This window comes from Xylona heveae, assembly GCF_001619985.1.
Source record: "Xylona heveae TC161 unplaced genomic scaffold L228scaffold_5, whole genome shotgun sequence".
Lineage (NCBI taxonomy): Eukaryota > Fungi > Ascomycota > Xylonomycetes > Xylonales > Xylonaceae > Xylona > Xylona heveae.
In genome coordinates this window covers 1374891-1390914 of record NW_017264197.1, presented here as the reverse complement: position 1 = coordinate 1390914, position 16024 = coordinate 1374891, and the positions used below count along the sequence as shown (strand labels likewise).

The following is a 16024-nucleotide window of genomic DNA, read 5'->3' as shown; positions in this document are numbered from 1 at the left end:
TAAAAAGAGGGATTTAAAAAAATTCCGCTTTAAAAAGAAGCAAGAAGATTAAAAGAGAAGATTGTAGGAAGACAAGGAGCTTGGAAAGAGCTTAAATAAGGATCGAAAAAGAAGAAAGAAAGGGAGAAAGAGATTATCATACTCAAGTCGCTCGAGGAAGATGCTGTTGATCTACCGCTGCGCCGGGCGGAAAAAGAGGAACAAGTTTGAAAGCAATTTGATCCAACGGAAGTCGCGTACCGGGAGCGCAGGCGACATATCCGGTTACATTGCCATAGACTGTCCCGGTATTTTCGTTGAAGACTTGAGCGGTTACCGGCATGACTTGTTGGTTCGGATTAGGAGGAGGGAGGAGATTAGGATGGCCCATGGTGAGATGATACTGGGCGGTGACAAGTGGGTGTATTTCGGTCGCGGTGTGTGCTTGAGCGACAGTCGGTGTTGGAGCTGGGGCTGTTGGAGTACTCTGAGGCTGAGGCTGAGATACCGATGGGTCTGGGTAAAAGGGTAATCCTTCTGCCTCGAGGGACTGCGCGACCGGCGGCGCATTGGGAACGGAGTCAGAAGGGTACGTGCATTGGCGGTTGCCTTTGCGGCATGATGTACAATTGGGTCGAGACTCATCGCACTGAATGGGGGAATGTGGTAAGCGTACTGTACAAGGCAACCTCAAGAACGAAATAAAGAAGTAGAGCGGGGAGAAATTCACCGGTGCAGCAAAGAAGATGTCATGAAGAAGCTTGTACATACCTTTATTTTTCTTGCCCGACAGGTTAAACATCCCGTCTTGGTGCGTTTATGGGCTCTTTTGATGCGGGCAACTTGTTCTCCGTCATCGGGATGTGGATGCTGCTGCTGCTGCCACTCTATAAAGGAGCGTGGACGGGCTTGTTCAGGTCGATGCTCAAATACGCCTTCTTGTATCGGAGTACCGTTTATGGTAAAACCGTTCGTGGAGAGCCTCTGAGAGCCTTGAATTTGCGGATCGTGAAAGGGAGGAGCATGAGTTGGGATATGTGCTGGATATGTTTCTGTTTTAATTGGAGAGGGAGCTCGGGCAGGAGCATCGCCAGTGTTGAATTGCCGATGCGGTGGTGCAGCAAAACTGTTTTGAGGAGCTGGATTCTCGAGTGTGTGGCGCGAAGGCGATGCATTGGCAATAGTAGAAGAAGAGAGTTGCGGGTCAATTGGCGTGTTGTCCTGCTCTGCATGGCCTTGAGGCGCTGACGGGGCATAGAGCGGCAGAGGCGGATCAGTAGGTTTAAAGGCAGAGGGAACTCGATTGGTTAGTCCCACTCTCATCCATCCTGGATCACGATTGGACGTGGTCCGATGAATTGGGGCATGAGTGTAAGTGAGCTCGACGGCAAAGTCTTCTTTGGAAAACCGAAGGGTCACTGATCCTTTGCAGTCGATGAGTGCATTTGAATCGGCCGAAGCTATATTTTATTAGTTAGATCTAGAACCTGTTTCGTGTGGAACATGCCTTTAGTTGCTCAATGGGGTAGTGGGAGGCATGTCATGTGAAAAGAAGGTAGTACTTACTCTCAGAGACCTCCGCGTTAGCCACACTGCTTCTTTTGCGTTTACCACTATGTTTTGATTCGCCACATGTATAATTGAACCGACTCCCTTTCGACGTACTCCAAATGTTTCGAGTATTATATTTGAAACCGTCCACATCTTGCACAGCCTTGGCTATAACACCAGATACCACTCGTTGTGTAGCTTGGACCACGTGATTTTCAAGATCGTCATCAAAGGTTTCACGCAGAGTAATCTCTTGGTTGATTACATGTGAAACTGTTTGTCGCTTCTCATTTGAGTTGGCTGCGGCCTGTCCAGCTTCATGTTGCGGTGTTTCCGGCGGGGTCGCTTGTTGAGATGTGACAGTCCGTGGGATGATGACCTGGAAAGTCGGGGCCAGCCAGAACGTGAACGTTGCAAGGCTGGGGAGAGGAGAGGAAGCTTCCTGAGCAAGAGAGTGACCCAGTCGTTCCTGTAACTCTCCTAGAGTGTGACAAAAATGCATCTCAGCAGCTTCAGGTCCATTGGTCGCCATTATGGGTTTGAATCTCGTAAGGAAGTAACGCTAGAGGAAGCTTTGTCGCTCAGGTCTCCAAGCTCAACTTGGCTGCCCAAGCGACAACCATGAAATTGACGGGGTTGAATAAATTTCTCCTGTCAAATTATCTTGTATAATTAAATTTTTAATTCAATGGGAGACTCCAGATCAAAGTAACATTGTTGGCATAACTGGTGGCCCCTTATCATAGTGAAGTGTTGTCAACACGCCAAGCCGCTCGGCCGAATCATCGGACAAATAATATTCCTTCCTGCAGCTCATTGATCCGTCTGGATGAACTATTCTCCGGACGTTACTGTATTTGTCCTTCCCCGGATTTCATATGGGTGGCACCGTCACGCTTCACAACGTCAATTGGGAGTTGGCAGAAAAGAACCAATCGTCATTTTGAAGGCTGGACTCTCTCTCAGTTGTCCTTATCATATGAAAGATCTAGGGTGCAAGAATTGGAACAATCTCTTGGGAGATGAGCAAAACGACTCTGACGTTATCTTTGGCTACCCCGCAAAGTCGCATGCCATACTAGTGTGGTGATCTCCATACCCATTACCGTCTCCACTCCTCAAGTCTTACATTCTCCCTTTTCCACATTATTTCACATCAGTCACGAGTTTCAGAGATTTGATTTGGTTCTTTCATCGCATTGTTTCAAAGTCTGAAACACTGAAATATATTTCCTTTCGAGAACTTGTATCTTGAATTCCCACTATATCTTTGGAAGCAATTGTTAAGCAAGGAACTCGCAATTGCAATATATCAAATATTTGCTTTCTTTCTTTGTTTTCTAAGCCATTTGCTAAAGCAAGTTTGCATTTACTCTGAGATTCATAAATTTCATCATGGAGCTGCCTAGCTCTCCTTCGCCTACTGACTATCCCGGAGACCGGAGGCGTTCAAGTGCAAGCTTCTACGCAAAACCGCAACTTCACTATCCTCAGTACAAGTCATTTGCCCCAAGGAGAAAGGACTCGCGGCTTCAGAGTATCCAGCCTGAGCCACAAATACAGCCCCGAAGGCAGTCTCGCATATCAATTAGTAAATCGTCACCTTACGACGTACTTGTCATTGGCTCCGGCGCTGCCGGTCTCACGGCAGCTTTGTCTGCTCGCGCTCACGGGGCCACTCGTGTGCTTCTGATTGACAAATGTCCGCCAGACTGGGCTGGCGGTAATGGTTACTTCACCGCCGGAGCATATCGAACAATCCATAATGGACTCGAAGACTTGTGGCCACTGATTGAAAATAACGGTACCATCGATTTCCCTCTGTCAGAGAATGATGCGCTCAAGGGCAAAAGGACACATACGTTTGATGAAGCTCAAAAATCGTTAAGTCTTGAGCCTTATACGATGGAAAAATTCCGTGCGGATATTGATCGAGTCACTGCCGGCAGAACTGATCACCATCTCTCTGATGCATTGATCACCGAAAGCTTGGATGTTCTAAGCTGGTTGAAATGGATAGCCCGCATTCCTTTCGCACTGGGCTTCCACAGGCAAGCATATGTGATCGAAGACAAGTGGAAATTCTGGGGAGGGCTCGCACTTACAGTCGACGGAGGAGGCAAAGGCTTAATCGGTAGCCTGCTGACGGCTGCAAGAGCAAAAGGAGTTGATCTATTATTCGATACTCCTGCCACACAGCTGGTTACTGACGAAGAAGGAGGCAAAGGCGTCACTGGTATCCTGGTACAGATGCCTGGGGGCTCTATCGAGGAAATTCGAGCCACTAGCGTTATTCTTTGTGCCGGTGGCTTTGAAGCCAATCCCAGAATGCGGGCGCAGTACCTTGGACCAGGATGGGATCTGGCATATGTGAGGGGAAGCCCTTACAATACCGGAGAAATGTTGGAGATTGCGATTCGAGATGCCAATGCAAAACAAATGGGAAATTGGTCAGGCTGCCATTCCGTAGCATGGGATGCAAATGCTCCAACCGAAGAAGGCGATCAAGAGAAAACGAATGAGTTCACAAAGAGCGGATATCCGCTAGGACTAATGCTAAACAGCCACGGCAATAGGTTTGTTGACGAGGGCATGGATCTTCGAAACTACACGTACGCAAAGTTTGGGAAAGAAATTTTGCACCAGCCTGATGGGATAGCGTTCCAAGTGTGGGATGCACAGACTCTAGACTGGCTCCGCCCGGAGGAGTATAGAGATGAGACCGTGCGGAAGATTTATGCCGACAGTGTGGAAGAATTGGCTCAAAAGTGTGGTTCATTGGGGCTCGTGGATGGAGAACAGTTTGTCCGAACCATTGAAGGATATAACGACGCTGTCTACGCCAGCCAGCGCGAAAACCCCGGCCGACACTGGGACCCTGCGGTCAAAGATGGTCTGTCTACGCAGTCAAGCTCTCGATGGCTGAATCCACCAAAGAGCAACTGGGCTCTACCTTTGGATCAGCCACCTTTCGTAGCTGTCAAAGTGACTGCTGGGATCACTTTCACATTTGGTGGGCTTGCAATCAACCCAAATACGGCAGGAGTGCTTTCTAGAGTCACAGGAAAGGACATCCCGGGACTTTACTGTGCCGGCGAGATGGTGGGGGGATTGTTCTATGAAAATTACCCGGGTGGGAGCGGCTTAACTGCAGGAGCAGTATTTGGCCGCAAAGCCGGAAGGTCTGCTGCTGCACTCGCTCTTTCCCGAAAGGGAAGCATACCAGCTCCGTCCGAGGGTGCCGAATGATTTATTAGCTCTGTGTACTTGGAACGGCACAGATACTGGAGGAATCTAACATCTATCTCTCCGTTGCCACAATGATCCTCAATTGCGATCTGTCAGTTCCACCCTCAATGCATTCATTCGATCAATGTTCGTGGTCTAGCACCCTGTCATCGCGACATATTATTGCGACTGAGAGCTGCAAGACTTGAAGCAATGGCCTTACCGCAAAGGACAGTTGCGCTGAGGACTTGTTCCACTACGCGTCGAGCTGACCCATTTGAGAAGCTCAACTTTGACTGCCTTCTCGGCGTCGTGCTAGAGCTTGACCCCATTAGTGCGCTGATTATAAAAAGAGTTTCCACTCGTTGGAAAAATCTCAACCAAGTACTTGTTTCCAAACAATGCCTTTTGAAGCATTTTTCCCATTGCGAAGGGACTTATCAGCGATTTTGTTCCGTATTGGAGGCACATCTAGTTTATCGAAGACTTGGTGAGTTGTCTACATTTGAGGAAAGGCATATCGAAACAAAGGCTAATGCCCTTTCAGCTTACTATTATAATGCTCTCCAAAAAGGCCGGGCAAACAGAGTACTCCGCATCGGCGAATGCCAATTCTATAGTGTTGCCGGTCATTGGTTAGCGTATTCTTCGTCGTATGGCCTCGTATGGATAAGGGACCTTAGACCAAATCAACCTCAGCGATCGCGCCCAAGGTTCCTTATGATAGAAGCATTAGGAGGGATCGCCGGGTACATAATCTCTCTCAAGGTAACAGTAGAGGGGGATGTGATTATCGAGTACGAAGCCATGCTTTCTCCCTCTGATCTGACGCAACACCCAGTATGGGGTACAAGGTGTGTTTCTCCCATACCATTGTGACTTTTACAAACTTTTTTCTGTTGCCCTCTTTGAAGAGCTAGTAGACAGTGTACTTATCCGTCTTTCAGTTCTTTAGCAAAAATGTTCAAGCTCACCCGAGATGGCACTATTGTCTGGTCGATTGATGTGGACTTATCACAACGAGAACACGTCGAAAAGGGGGTTGCCACGAGGGATGTATTTCATGGCCCGAGCATATATGGGGACAAAATGTACATTTTCAATAGAATCGGCAACCCATGCCGCACACTTCCAGAGATTATTGCCAGGCGTCTAGAGGATGGTCGTGTTACAAGGCGGATCCGGCTTTCATTCTCCGACTTGGAGCTTCCAGAAAAGGTGGATAATCCTACACAGTCGAAATCCTCGACCACAACTTCTCCGCCTTCTCTTACTTCGTCTGCATTATCATCACCCCTATCTCCTCCACCCTCTTCGCCATCTTTAGATGGCTCTGACGTCGAAAGTGCACTGGGCGCGTACACCAGCGACGATGACTCCAGCGATGAAGATGAGGAACGACAAGAGAGAAAACGGAACCTGAGGTTCGCCTATAGCTTCTCCCCCGCAGGAGACTATTTCGTTCTTCTTATGCGCACAGCTCCAAAGACAATACAATTACGAATTATGTGCTCAAGTACATTGCGACTTTTATACAAGGATGAATTCTCAACTCGGACCGACAACGAGGCTTGCCCTATATTCAGATTCGCCTGCAACGCTCAACAGATTGTTATCCGCAGCTACCGCGGCCGGCGCCTAGCCGTCTATGAAAAAGAACACCACCGATTCTCTGGCGAGTTTTTCTTTCACCGCAGAACCGACAACTTTGCCGTACGGCGTGACGCCTTTGCAGATGGCTGTTTTTATCTGGAAGAAGGCCTCTGGCTAGACAATGCATACAACGACACCAGAGCCTATATTCGACGAGTCTCTGACTATCCCAGCGACCATGAAGCTACCGCGCTATCAGCAAGAATGAAACGCGAACATTTTTACACCCATCTCTGTAACAACAGCCGCTTGATCACTGTCCCATCCCACCTCGGCTCTGCTACCTACTTTCGCATCAGAAACCGCGGCTTTATAGAACGACGAGTCCCTGTCTGCTGCGATCCTGAGCTCTCGCCGGGCTTGAGAGTCACACAGGTAGGATTCTACCTCGTCCTTAGTGGGCTCAAGCCCGAAAGTGAAGGGCCTGACAATTACTGTGTCACTATCATTGACTTTAACCCGCATTTCTGACCTTTCTCTGCCCCGTTTCCGGTTTTTTTTTTTTTTTTTTTTTTTTTTTTCCTTCCTTCTTCTGTGTCCAATTCTCTTCGGCCTTTTCTTCATTTTCTCTTTTTCGTTTCCGCGTTTTGTCTTCTTCGTTCTTCCAAATTTTTGTATTCCCCTATTACTCTGTTGTTCTTCCTGTCCCAACTTTTTTGTATTCCTCTTCAACCGAGCTTGAAAACAGCAAAAGCAGGCATCACAATACCGCATCCTTGGCATAAGATTCAGGATTCAAAATTCAGGATTCAGGATAGAAAGCAAACACAAAAACTCCAAGATTGTACTGGTAATATCAAATGCTTCCATGTGAATTCCCATTCGAGCATTTACTCTGACGTAGCTATCCTATACTACTTTGCTCAACTTCTCAAGTCACACAAGCTGATGATATTGAGTCCGGCTGCAGGCATCTAACCCGTTTTGGCGATCAGAGCTGTTCTTCGTCAAACGTCTAAGGATGGGCCTGCGATACCTCGCATGCTTTTCGCAGGCTATGTGGTTCTCGGTCTATTGATCGGGCATGTCGTGGAGTACTCTGTTACCCGTATGATATTGATGCAGCTTATTGGAGGTATTGTACAGGTAGCTACGGGAAGTAAAACATACATCGAAGCAGTATAATGATATAATCCTCTGGCAAAAAAAACCTATCTACATTCATTAACTATATATAACATTGCGCTAGGCAAATGAGCCTGCTGTTTCCACCGACCTCAGGTCTTAGTAGATGTTGTCAGTGGGCAGTAGCAACAATCTCGAAAAAGAAGCAATGTTTTATGTTTGTATGTCTATATTGCTACATTGCTACATTGCTACCTGTCATGTGATTTTGCTAAAATTAAAGTTATCGATTGATTACTACCTCTGTACTCGTGCGGTTCAGAATGATTATTATACGGAGTACCGAGCGAGGGAGCTCCGATCCAGCACCCTCGCACCATTCTCCACTGGCTAACTTACCTACCTAAGGTAACTTACCTTATGTCGAAGAGTCCCTTTTGGTGGAACAACCACGGGTAACACCGTCTGTTGCCTGGTTTCGCTTAAGGTAGGTATCTTTTCGTCCATATGTGTTTCGTCTCTCTGTGGGACGTATTATTTCTCTCTGCCTCTCTGGGCTTTTGTGATTAAGGTTGCAACGATAAATACTAGTTGTCCCGCAAGGCCGCAACTAGTTGTCCGGGCGCTAAATGTCGGGCGCTATAGTGGTCCGGCGCGTGTATACGATCAATCATTGGTCGCGTAGTGTAGAATCGTACCCAGAAAATTCATAACATGGTTGAGCGCGACAATTTTGGTGTGGGTACGAATTACTGACATGGTACAATAACTTTGTAACAACAAGGTCATGGATCTATATCTACTTATCAAACAAAGGGTTCCCGTGAAAGAGCCCCTCTGAGACGGGTCACAGGTCACGGGCCACGGGTCACGGCAGAACTCCCAACTCCCAACTCCCCATTTTCCTCAGGTATCCTCAGGGAAGCTGATCAGGACCGACGAGTCCAAAAACCCCCCCCCCAGTCACCTTACCCATGGATTCCATATGAGAGAGCCGTGAAAGGATTCGGCTCTCCTTTGAGCCCGATTTTCCACGAGTAACAATACAAAGTACTAACGGATAATCTTTTCTTCGTGAAAGGACTACTCCGAAAAAAATAGGGGATCATTTGGGGTGGTCTTGATGGGTATTGCACGAGTCTTTGGATAGGGGTCTACTTCTCCAGAAGAGAACTGTGAACTGCGAGGTCCAGGATAAATAACATGGATGCAGCATGCTGGTAAACGCTGTAACTTGTAAGCTATCCGACCATCCATCATCCCTGTTGCAAACAGAAGGGGCAGTACGAAAAAAAGAGCCTGACTTTGATGAACCAATCCCCCAACCCGAAACACATACCCATGCAACGACTCCACGGGCAATTTCGAAATGGCTGTTCTTCTTATTATAAAGGGGGATCCTCCAGATTCTGGGCATTCTGGGCATTCTGGGAACTGAACTTCAACGGTTCAACCTACCTACGAGTCTACGGTCTACCAGTTGAAAAATAAATAAATTTTCTTATTTCATTTGAAGTTATTTGTATATCACGAACCATGATATCTCGATTTGTTGCCAAGTTATGCATATTCTCCATAATTGCTGCAGCAATCTTCACGACAAGCAGACACCTTTACCACCACCACCACCACCCTGCACCTTTATGGCAGCAATCTACGCCAATGCCCGATTATCCCAAGAAGATATGGCAGACGTGGAAACAACCATTTCTATCCCTGGAAACAACCGAACACGAAAACGTTCAGCAGTGGAGAGATCTCAACCCGGAATTTGAACACCACCTATTGACCGACGAAGACGTGGCCGAATATATATCAGCCAATTTCAAGGAGTTTCCAGTGTGGCAAGAAAATTTCGGACAATTACAGGATAATATCCTTCGTGCAGACCTCTTCAGATATATGGTCTTGTTCATGGAGGGCGGCGTGTATAGCGACATTGACACAAAAGTCCTGAAAGAAGTTGACAACTGGATACCATCAGCTTTCAAGTCCACTTCAAACATTGCCATCGGGATCGAAATGGACCAGCCTGAAGGGAAGGTGTGGCCGGGAACGTCTCGGTTTCAGTTATGCCAGTGGACAATGATGGCCAAGCCAAAGCATTGGCTGCTCTGGTCTCTTATTGAAGGAATCTTTAAACGACTGCGAGTATTGTCAGAGGAGCAACAGGTCCACATTTCAGCCGTGAGTTTGTCCTCTGCACAGGTGATCAACATCACTGGCCCTGCTGCTGTCACGGCTGAAGTATTCCGATACCTAACGCACCACTTGCAACGAGATGTCACTGGCGCTGATATGACAAGGCATGCCGGACCACAGCTGTTACATGATGTACTGATCCTGCCGGTGAATGCGTTTGGTTCTGGACAGCCCCACTCCGACAGTGGCGAACCAAGTGATGATACGGCGCTTGTTCAGCATCTATTCAAGGGCATCTGGAAAGAAAATCATATTCATGAATCTATATAGCCTGTACTGTATTGATATTTAGGAATATGCCAGATGGTGTATAAATAAAAAGGGAATATAACTAGAAGCCGATTAAGAAATGAAAAATGTCAAAGTCACCATGGCAAAAAGTGATTGACCTGTGGGGTTCAGAAAGATAGAAGGGCGAGAGAGCTGTGTGACTGTGTCGGAGTCAAAACAATGCCAGGCAAGGGTGTACCGTGTTTATATAATAGCAAGGGTGGCACCATGGCCAAAGGGCTCCAGCAGTACGCATTCGATCTCGTCCTCGAAGGGACATGCGGGCAACATCGCCGGAGCAGTATAGACATTGTGCGATGCATCAAAACTAAGGAAAGTATTACACTTCTGATGAAACGTCCAGGGTACTCTACAGCACTTGTTTAATCACAGTCACGGAATCACGGAATCACAGAATCACCGTCACCACAAGATACAAGAAATCCATGGATATATCCGATAGAAAATCCCACTATAAGCTCCATTTAGCAGAAAAACACACGCAAACTAACCGTTGAAAACTACCTAGGTGTGTAAAACTAAAGAATGGAAATCACAAAAAAGAAAAAAAAAAGATAAAAATAAAAAACAAACACCCCATGTTGTTAAAAAAAAGTGTTGGTGGACGGGTATAAGACGTCCAGCCGTTTCCCTTTTTTCCCTGGCAGATCATCAACCTGGCACTGACCGACAGACCAGCAAGAAGATCGGGGGGAAAAGGGGGGAATCGTAGAGCTGAATAAGATGAGAAGGGACAAACAAACGGAGATGGATGAAACCCTTCTCGCCAGTGTTTATGAATGCAGCCAACGAGCAACGCAACCCAGCGACCTGTTGCAAAACCCAACAACCAAGCAACACAAGCAACAAGAACAAGAAACAACAACGCGCCATGGGACATGCACGGCAATTTTTGTCCCCGCCGCATCCGTCGAAAACAAAAAGAAGAAAACAACTACAGCCACAAAAGCGAGATGAGGGAAAAACAAAAAGGCAATGAGAAAAAAAGGCATAACAAAAACAGTACCTGAAAAAGCCAGACCAACGGTAAGAATAAAGTTGCCAAAAGGCAAAAGCCGAAGCCGAAAAGGAGCCCAACGCAAGCAACAAAAAAAAAAACAAAACAGCCAAGCCAAGCCAAGCCAAACCCATATCAATTCCCAGACGAAAATTTATTATCCATATGCCCGCTCCACCCGCTAGCAATGAGGAAAACAAACACCTATGCCCATGAGTGGAAGCACTTTTGATTTCAGTTTGATTTTGTCGAGTTTTTGTCCGTTTTTGTCGTGCGAAATAGCTTTTATCCCATCTTCCCGTAATTACCAAACGACTGACAGATCATAAGATGCTCTGCCTTTCGTTCTCCTGTTTTCTTCTCTCCCTCTGCATTTCTTCCTTGCCCGAGAGATATTGCTTTCGAAATGTTGAAATCGAGTACGCAAAGGTTGAACAAATGAGACTTTCAAAAAAGAAAGACAAAAGAGACAAAGAGTCAGAACACCTTGATCCCTCAATGTACCAATCCCGAGCAATTGACGCAAATCAGCACCGAAGGACCCATGACGGAGTACCCAGTCGCCGTGTAATCCGAAAAGAATAGATTCCCAACTACCCTCACGAACACCAAACTTGAAAAATCTTCACTCCCCAAACAAAGCAAACGGCATGTGACGAAGAAGAAGAATAATAATAATAGACAACGCCCCCGCAACATATGAGTAGCCGCGACCAGGGCGAACTGGAAAACGATATTCGCTCTTGATGGAAGGCTGAACGCTAAAGAGACACGAACTGCAACGCTGATATATGCCTAGAGCAGGTGATAACCATCGTGTGCAGAGGCGTACGGGAGCGACGGGAGCGGAAGAGATGATATGGGAAAGGCAACCGGCAAGAGAAAACAATCCAAACCAAAATACACCCGCGCCCAAGAATGAAACAAACAAACGTGATTTCATGTTTCCCTTCAAATGTAAAAGCAGCAACACCATTCACCACATACCCACCTTTATCCCAGAATCAATACGCCTAGCCCCAAACAGACGCTTGCACGCCCAAGGGGTTCTTGGTTCCCCAGACACCGCCGCTCTTGCTGCCCCAGCCAAGACCAACATCGGAGGCTCCAGCAGGGTTAGACGCCGACGAGGTAGAACGCTCATTGGCCCGATCGTTTTGAGAAAAGCCGTAACTCAGGGGAGAAGGAAGAGGAGTCGTGGATCGCTTGTTGAGCGCGGGGTTGACAACCGGGCCCTGAGAAGCGTGGACAGGGCGGGTGCCAATAGGAGCCACGCCAGCAGAGGCACCAGGGGCTTTGCCAGCTTGGGCGGGAGGGGATCCACCCGGCGACGAGTTCGAGGTGCGGCTAGACTGCTGAGCAGCAGATTCGAACAGGCTGAAGCTATTGGGGTTCGACGAGGGCGAAGAGTTGCTGTTAGCCCGAGAGCGCTGTTGAACCTGAACAGGCGAAGGGCCAGCGCCGCCAGCTACTTGGGGAGTCGGAACGGCATCCTTGGAAGCATGGGCAGCCGCAGCAGCAGCGGCCGGGTTCTGGGATCCAAAGGGGTCGAACGCCAGGGGAGAGGAGCCACGGGCGCCAGCAGCGCCAGCGGCCTGAGAAGCGGCATTCGCAGCGGCAGCAGCACGAGGGGTGTTGGCATCGCCACCAAAAGCACCATTCTCGAAGAAGTTGGCGCTTTCATTGCCGTACAGAGCTCGGTGCTGACGGGCAATGAGGTCACGACGCTCGTCCTCGCTCATGGCACTGGGGCTCATCGAGCGGTCAACCTTGCCGCCCTGGGTAGTGACTTCTGTAAAGGTCGATAATGAGCACGTCTACTTTACAGCTAAGCCGCAGACTTCATGCACTTACTTCGGTTGTACTGCTGCTCTTGGTGATAGTTGCGAAGCTCACGTTCCCGCTGAGCCGCCATGCGGCGCTTGGCCTGCATCATCTGCTCAGCTTCGTTGGGCCGCGGCTGAAAACGCTGGTTGGCATAAAAGTTTTGCAGGTTGGTTGCAGACTGAGGGCGCATCTGCTCAAAGTCGAGGGAATGCGGGCGTTGAGGGGCAGAGCCGCCAAGTCTCGGGTCTAACTCGAAAGTCAATATATGCCTGGCATACTGGGGTTCTCAATGACCATACCATATTCAAACGGGCGTGGGGCGCCAGAAACAGGCATTGAGTCCCGGCGGGGAACCGCGTTGAACATTTTGCCGCTCTTCATGAGATTGTCGACGGCCCTATCAACCTCTAATCCAGTTGTTAGCACAATTCCACTCAAATAAGTCGATCCAGCGCGTTGATGCTGCCATATTGCCTCGACAGTTTTCGGAGAATTGAAAAGTATTTCGAGGAAACAATAGACTGGGAATCAAGGGCATCGATCGGAGGGCGAAAAGGGCTTTCTTACCATCGAGCTGAGAGCTGAAAGCAGTGTTGTCATCACGCTGAACAGCAGAGCTCGCTCCTGTCAAATTCCATCAGAAAAGAACCATTGACGATATCCTTGAAGTGTATTTCTCTTACCGGAGCGAGAGGGAGGTGCGGGCTGGTCCCACGATGTCTGGCGGACAGGAGCCTGCCAGCCCTGAGGTTCGTAGTAAGACATGATGCGGCGCTATGTCAGACGACAGAAGACGCTGGGGATAAGGATAGTCTAGGCGTTTTGAATGGCAGACAAGGTCGGACAAGGAGTGTGTTTTTGGACGGTGAGGGTCCGAAGTTAAACCAAACAGCTAAGAGGATGCGAAATAAAGGTCAGTACGATGCTGCCATGCCACCCGTAAACAAAATGCAATTCGAAGAGCGAAGATGGTAGTAGTGATGGTGACCAGCTCGATTGCACCAGAGGTGGGAGGGAGTCAGACGAGATCGAGGAAGAGAAATCTGTGCCCACAATCGTCGGCGTGCGCCAGATTTACAGGGTAGCCGAGGAGTCGAAGATTTCAATGTGCATTTTTGGCGAGCGGAGGCGTCCCGAGCCACGGCAAGCGACGGGGGCGAGATTAAGACACAAGGGGACTGGGGGGGGGAGGGTTTTCTGCTTTTTTTCCTGTGCGGTGTTTGGGTGAAGGGTGTGCATGAGTGGTGGTGGGTGGGTGTCCGTGTGTATGAAGGTGGTGCGAGCAAGAATCTGGTAGGCTAAAAAAACTTACCTTGCAGTCAAGAGCAACAGACAGAAAGGAACTTGATAGCGAGAGAGCGACGCGATTCTCTGCGAAGCATCCACGGGTATGGACGACAGAGAAAACAGGCGGGTAAAGACAAGAGGAAGAAGAGAGCAGGAGGAGGGGAAGAGACGGGGGAGTACAGTAGGTCTCGAGGATAGGAAGAAGTGGTGGTTCAGGCCCCGTTGCGAGAAGAAGTGAGTGGAAAGGGTTCCGGCGGGCTCAAGGGTGAAATGAGAAGAAGAGTCGGGGTGAGTATTTTGTGGGCCGCAACGAAAAGCGAAAAGGGAGATTAATTGATGGGCAAAAAGTAACGGTCCCACGGTTTTTTTCCCTCCTTGGGTTGTGTTGCGGTAGAGCGTGCGAGTGAAGCTAACGCTGACTGGTCCCGCTGCCAGAAAGCAGAAATCCACAACCCCCGGTCCAAGGGATTCGCTACAGTACCGTACCCTAAGGCTTACTACGGTGAGAGATGCATACCAATGGCGTAATCCGGCAATCAAACTTTTTTTTTTTCTCTTCGCCGTCGGCACACCTGTCTGCGACGTCAGAAGAGAGAAGACACATCCATAATCCACGAAAATGCAAGAGACCGTGAAAAGACTACATTAATCTTTAGGCTCAATCGTAGATATGCCTGTAATATACATACTCGTAGATGGCTCAATCACAACTTGGCGATATATAATTAAACTGGAGTGGAGATATTGTACTCAAACGGTAAAAGATGACCGACCCAGCGGACTACTACGGGCACCTTTGTGGCCTAGGCAGGAAGCGAGCCGACGAACATTTTAGAGCCATTTGAAGATGGTCGGTGTCAGGCAATCTACCGCCAGCGCAAGAGCACGACTGGGAACTTAGTCGTCTGCTGGTCCGTGGCGTGGGGCCGGACTGGAGCACGACTTGATGGTCAAACTTGGCAAGATAAGTTAAGTACGTACGGAGTACAGGATGGAACAAGCCCTCGGAGATGGGACAATGTGCAACTTTCTGTCAAGTCGCAGTGATGAGGAAAACCGCTATTCCCGCTAAAGGCGTCCCAGGGAAATCACACGAGGAACGGCCTGCCTTTTGACGGGGGGGCCCCAAGAGAAGGCCCTAGCTATCGTGCTACGAGATCGATACCTGTCGATAGCCATCGGATCTCCGATGACAGGAGTATCGCCAGGTACCCCTCGTGGTCTTTGGCGACAACATGCGATCGGCTACATGACCCCTCATGGCATAGTCCCACTTTGGATAGTCTCCCGGACCCTGGAGCTTAAAACCCTTTTCCCCGATCCCTTCTCCTCGTGCCGCCTGCCCTCAGCCGCCAATAATTTCGCCGTCATCGGCGCCTTTTCCTTTTCTCTTTCTCATTGATATTTGTTAACAGAAGTGATTGACGTGATCTGAACGGATAAAGCCGTCCTCATACATCCACTAGGCTAATCCATCGGTGCGCAGCCAGAGGGGTACCCTTCATGTATGGAATGCTGAATACTCCCATGGAAACCATTGCCATTTCCGAAACCTGCACCGAATTAAGCTATCGTTACCGTCAAGGACGATGATAATGACCCATCTTGTAGCCGTGTTACGTAGGAAGAAAAAGTAGTCATCACTACAGAGTAGAGGTCATTATATCGAACTGACCTCGTTCAGAGAAGTGATCCCAATTTTCGTACCAAAATCGTCGTTAGTGGGGTCAACCCAAAGCCACAGCAACATTTGGGACCAAAAAAAGCTCGGAGACGGCCTCCATCCCCGCCCATTGTAATGATAGCGAGCCGAACTACTGTAGCCGTGATAGAGACCAAATTGGCCCCACGAGTTGCAAGTCTTGAAAGGTCCGCAAGGAAATGGAGGTATGCAAAGGTAATTCGGATCATATTTTCATATAAATTGTGCGACGCAGGACTTGG

General features: G+C 48.5%; 7 protein-coding genes across 7 annotated transcripts; 4 read left to right on the top strand and 3 right to left on the bottom strand.

Moving 5' to 3' along the window:
• Positions 1 to 63: 63 nt before the first annotated feature.
• L228DRAFT_283005 (hypothetical protein) lies at positions 64 to 2221 on the bottom strand. Its single transcript, XM_018336062.1, has 3 exons — positions 1546 to 2221; positions 751 to 1439; positions 64 to 628 (listed from the first exon to the last, which is right to left on the bottom strand). The coding sequence occupies exons 1-3, from the start codon at positions 2060 to 2062 to the stop codon at positions 143 to 145; spliced, it is 1692 nt and encodes a 563-aa protein (XP_018188494.1). The 5' UTR covers positions 2063 to 2221; the 3' UTR covers positions 64 to 142.
• Positions 2222 to 2925: 704 nt separating this feature from the next.
• Positions 2926 to 4849, top strand: L228DRAFT_255994 (FAD binding domain-containing protein; the record flags this gene model as incomplete). The annotated part of the gene is made up of 3 exons (XM_018333905.1): positions 2926 to 3023; positions 3123 to 3334; positions 3404 to 4849. The coding sequence occupies 3 exons, from the start codon at positions 2926 to 2928 to the stop codon at positions 4777 to 4779; spliced, it is 1686 nt and encodes a 561-aa protein (XP_018188493.1). The 3' UTR covers positions 4780 to 4849.
• A 319-nt stretch (positions 4850 to 5168) lies between these two features.
• L228DRAFT_261052 (hypothetical protein) lies at positions 5169 to 6882 on the top strand (the record flags this gene model as incomplete). Its single annotated transcript, XM_018334304.1, has 3 exons — positions 5169 to 5248; positions 5306 to 5612; positions 5706 to 6882. Exons 2-3 carry the CDS (start codon positions 5479 to 5481, stop codon positions 6880 to 6882), a joined length of 1311 nt encoding a protein of 436 aa, XP_018188492.1. The 5' UTR covers positions 5169 to 5248; positions 5306 to 5478.
• A 1996-nt stretch (positions 6883 to 8878) lies between these two features.
• Positions 8879 to 10422, top strand: L228DRAFT_247356 (glycosyltransferase family 32 protein). The gene has a single exon (XM_018332624.1). The coding sequence runs from the start codon at positions 9139 to 9141 to the stop codon at positions 9946 to 9948; it is 810 nt and encodes a 269-aa protein (XP_018188491.1). The 5' UTR covers positions 8879 to 9138; the 3' UTR covers positions 9949 to 10422.
• On the bottom strand, positions 10385 to 11198 carry L228DRAFT_139820 (hypothetical protein). The gene has a single exon (XM_018329166.1). It carries the CDS (start codon positions 11098 to 11100, stop codon positions 10621 to 10623), a length of 480 nt encoding a protein of 159 aa, XP_018188490.1. The 5' UTR covers positions 11101 to 11198; the 3' UTR covers positions 10385 to 10620.
• L228DRAFT_139819 (hypothetical protein) lies at positions 11199 to 11654 on the top strand. Its single transcript, XM_018329165.1, has one exon. The coding sequence runs from the start codon at positions 11297 to 11299 to the stop codon at positions 11549 to 11551; it is 255 nt and encodes an 84-aa protein (XP_018188489.1). The 5' UTR covers positions 11199 to 11296; the 3' UTR covers positions 11552 to 11654.
• Positions 11655 to 11979: 325 nt separating this feature from the next.
• L228DRAFT_268303 (hypothetical protein) lies at positions 11980 to 13558 on the bottom strand (the record flags this gene model as incomplete). The annotated part of the gene is made up of 5 exons (XM_018335110.1): positions 11980 to 12758; positions 12821 to 13039; positions 13093 to 13200; positions 13361 to 13417; positions 13477 to 13558. 5 exons carry the CDS (start codon positions 13556 to 13558, stop codon positions 11980 to 11982), a joined length of 1245 nt encoding a protein of 414 aa, XP_018188488.1.
• Between the last annotated feature and the right edge of the window lie 2466 nt (positions 13559 to 16024).

Bases quoted from the DNA above. Each gene is read 5' to 3' on its own strand.
- L228DRAFT_283005 (XM_018336062.1), bottom strand. From the start codon at position 2,062: ATGGCGACCAATGGACCTGAAGCTGCTGAGATGCATTTTTGTCACACT. The intron at 1,440-1,545 runs GTAAGTACTACC...AATAAAATATAG, and splicing joins TAACGCGGAGGTCTCTGAGA to CTTCGGCCGATTCAAATGCA. The intron at 629-750 runs GTATGTACAAGC...TCCCCCATTCAG, and splicing joins GTCGGGCAAGAAAAATAAAG to TGCGATGAGTCTCGACCCAA.
- L228DRAFT_247356 (XM_018332624.1), top strand. From the start codon at position 9,139: ATGCCCGATTATCCCAAGAAGATATGGCAGACGTGGAAACAACCATTT.
- L228DRAFT_139820 (XM_018329166.1), bottom strand. From the start codon at position 11,100: ATGGGTTTGGCTTGGCTTGGCTTGGCTGTTTTGTTTTTTTTTTTGTTG.
- L228DRAFT_139819 (XM_018329165.1), top strand. From the start codon at position 11,297: ATGCTCTGCCTTTCGTTCTCCTGTTTTCTTCTCTCCCTCTGCATTTCT.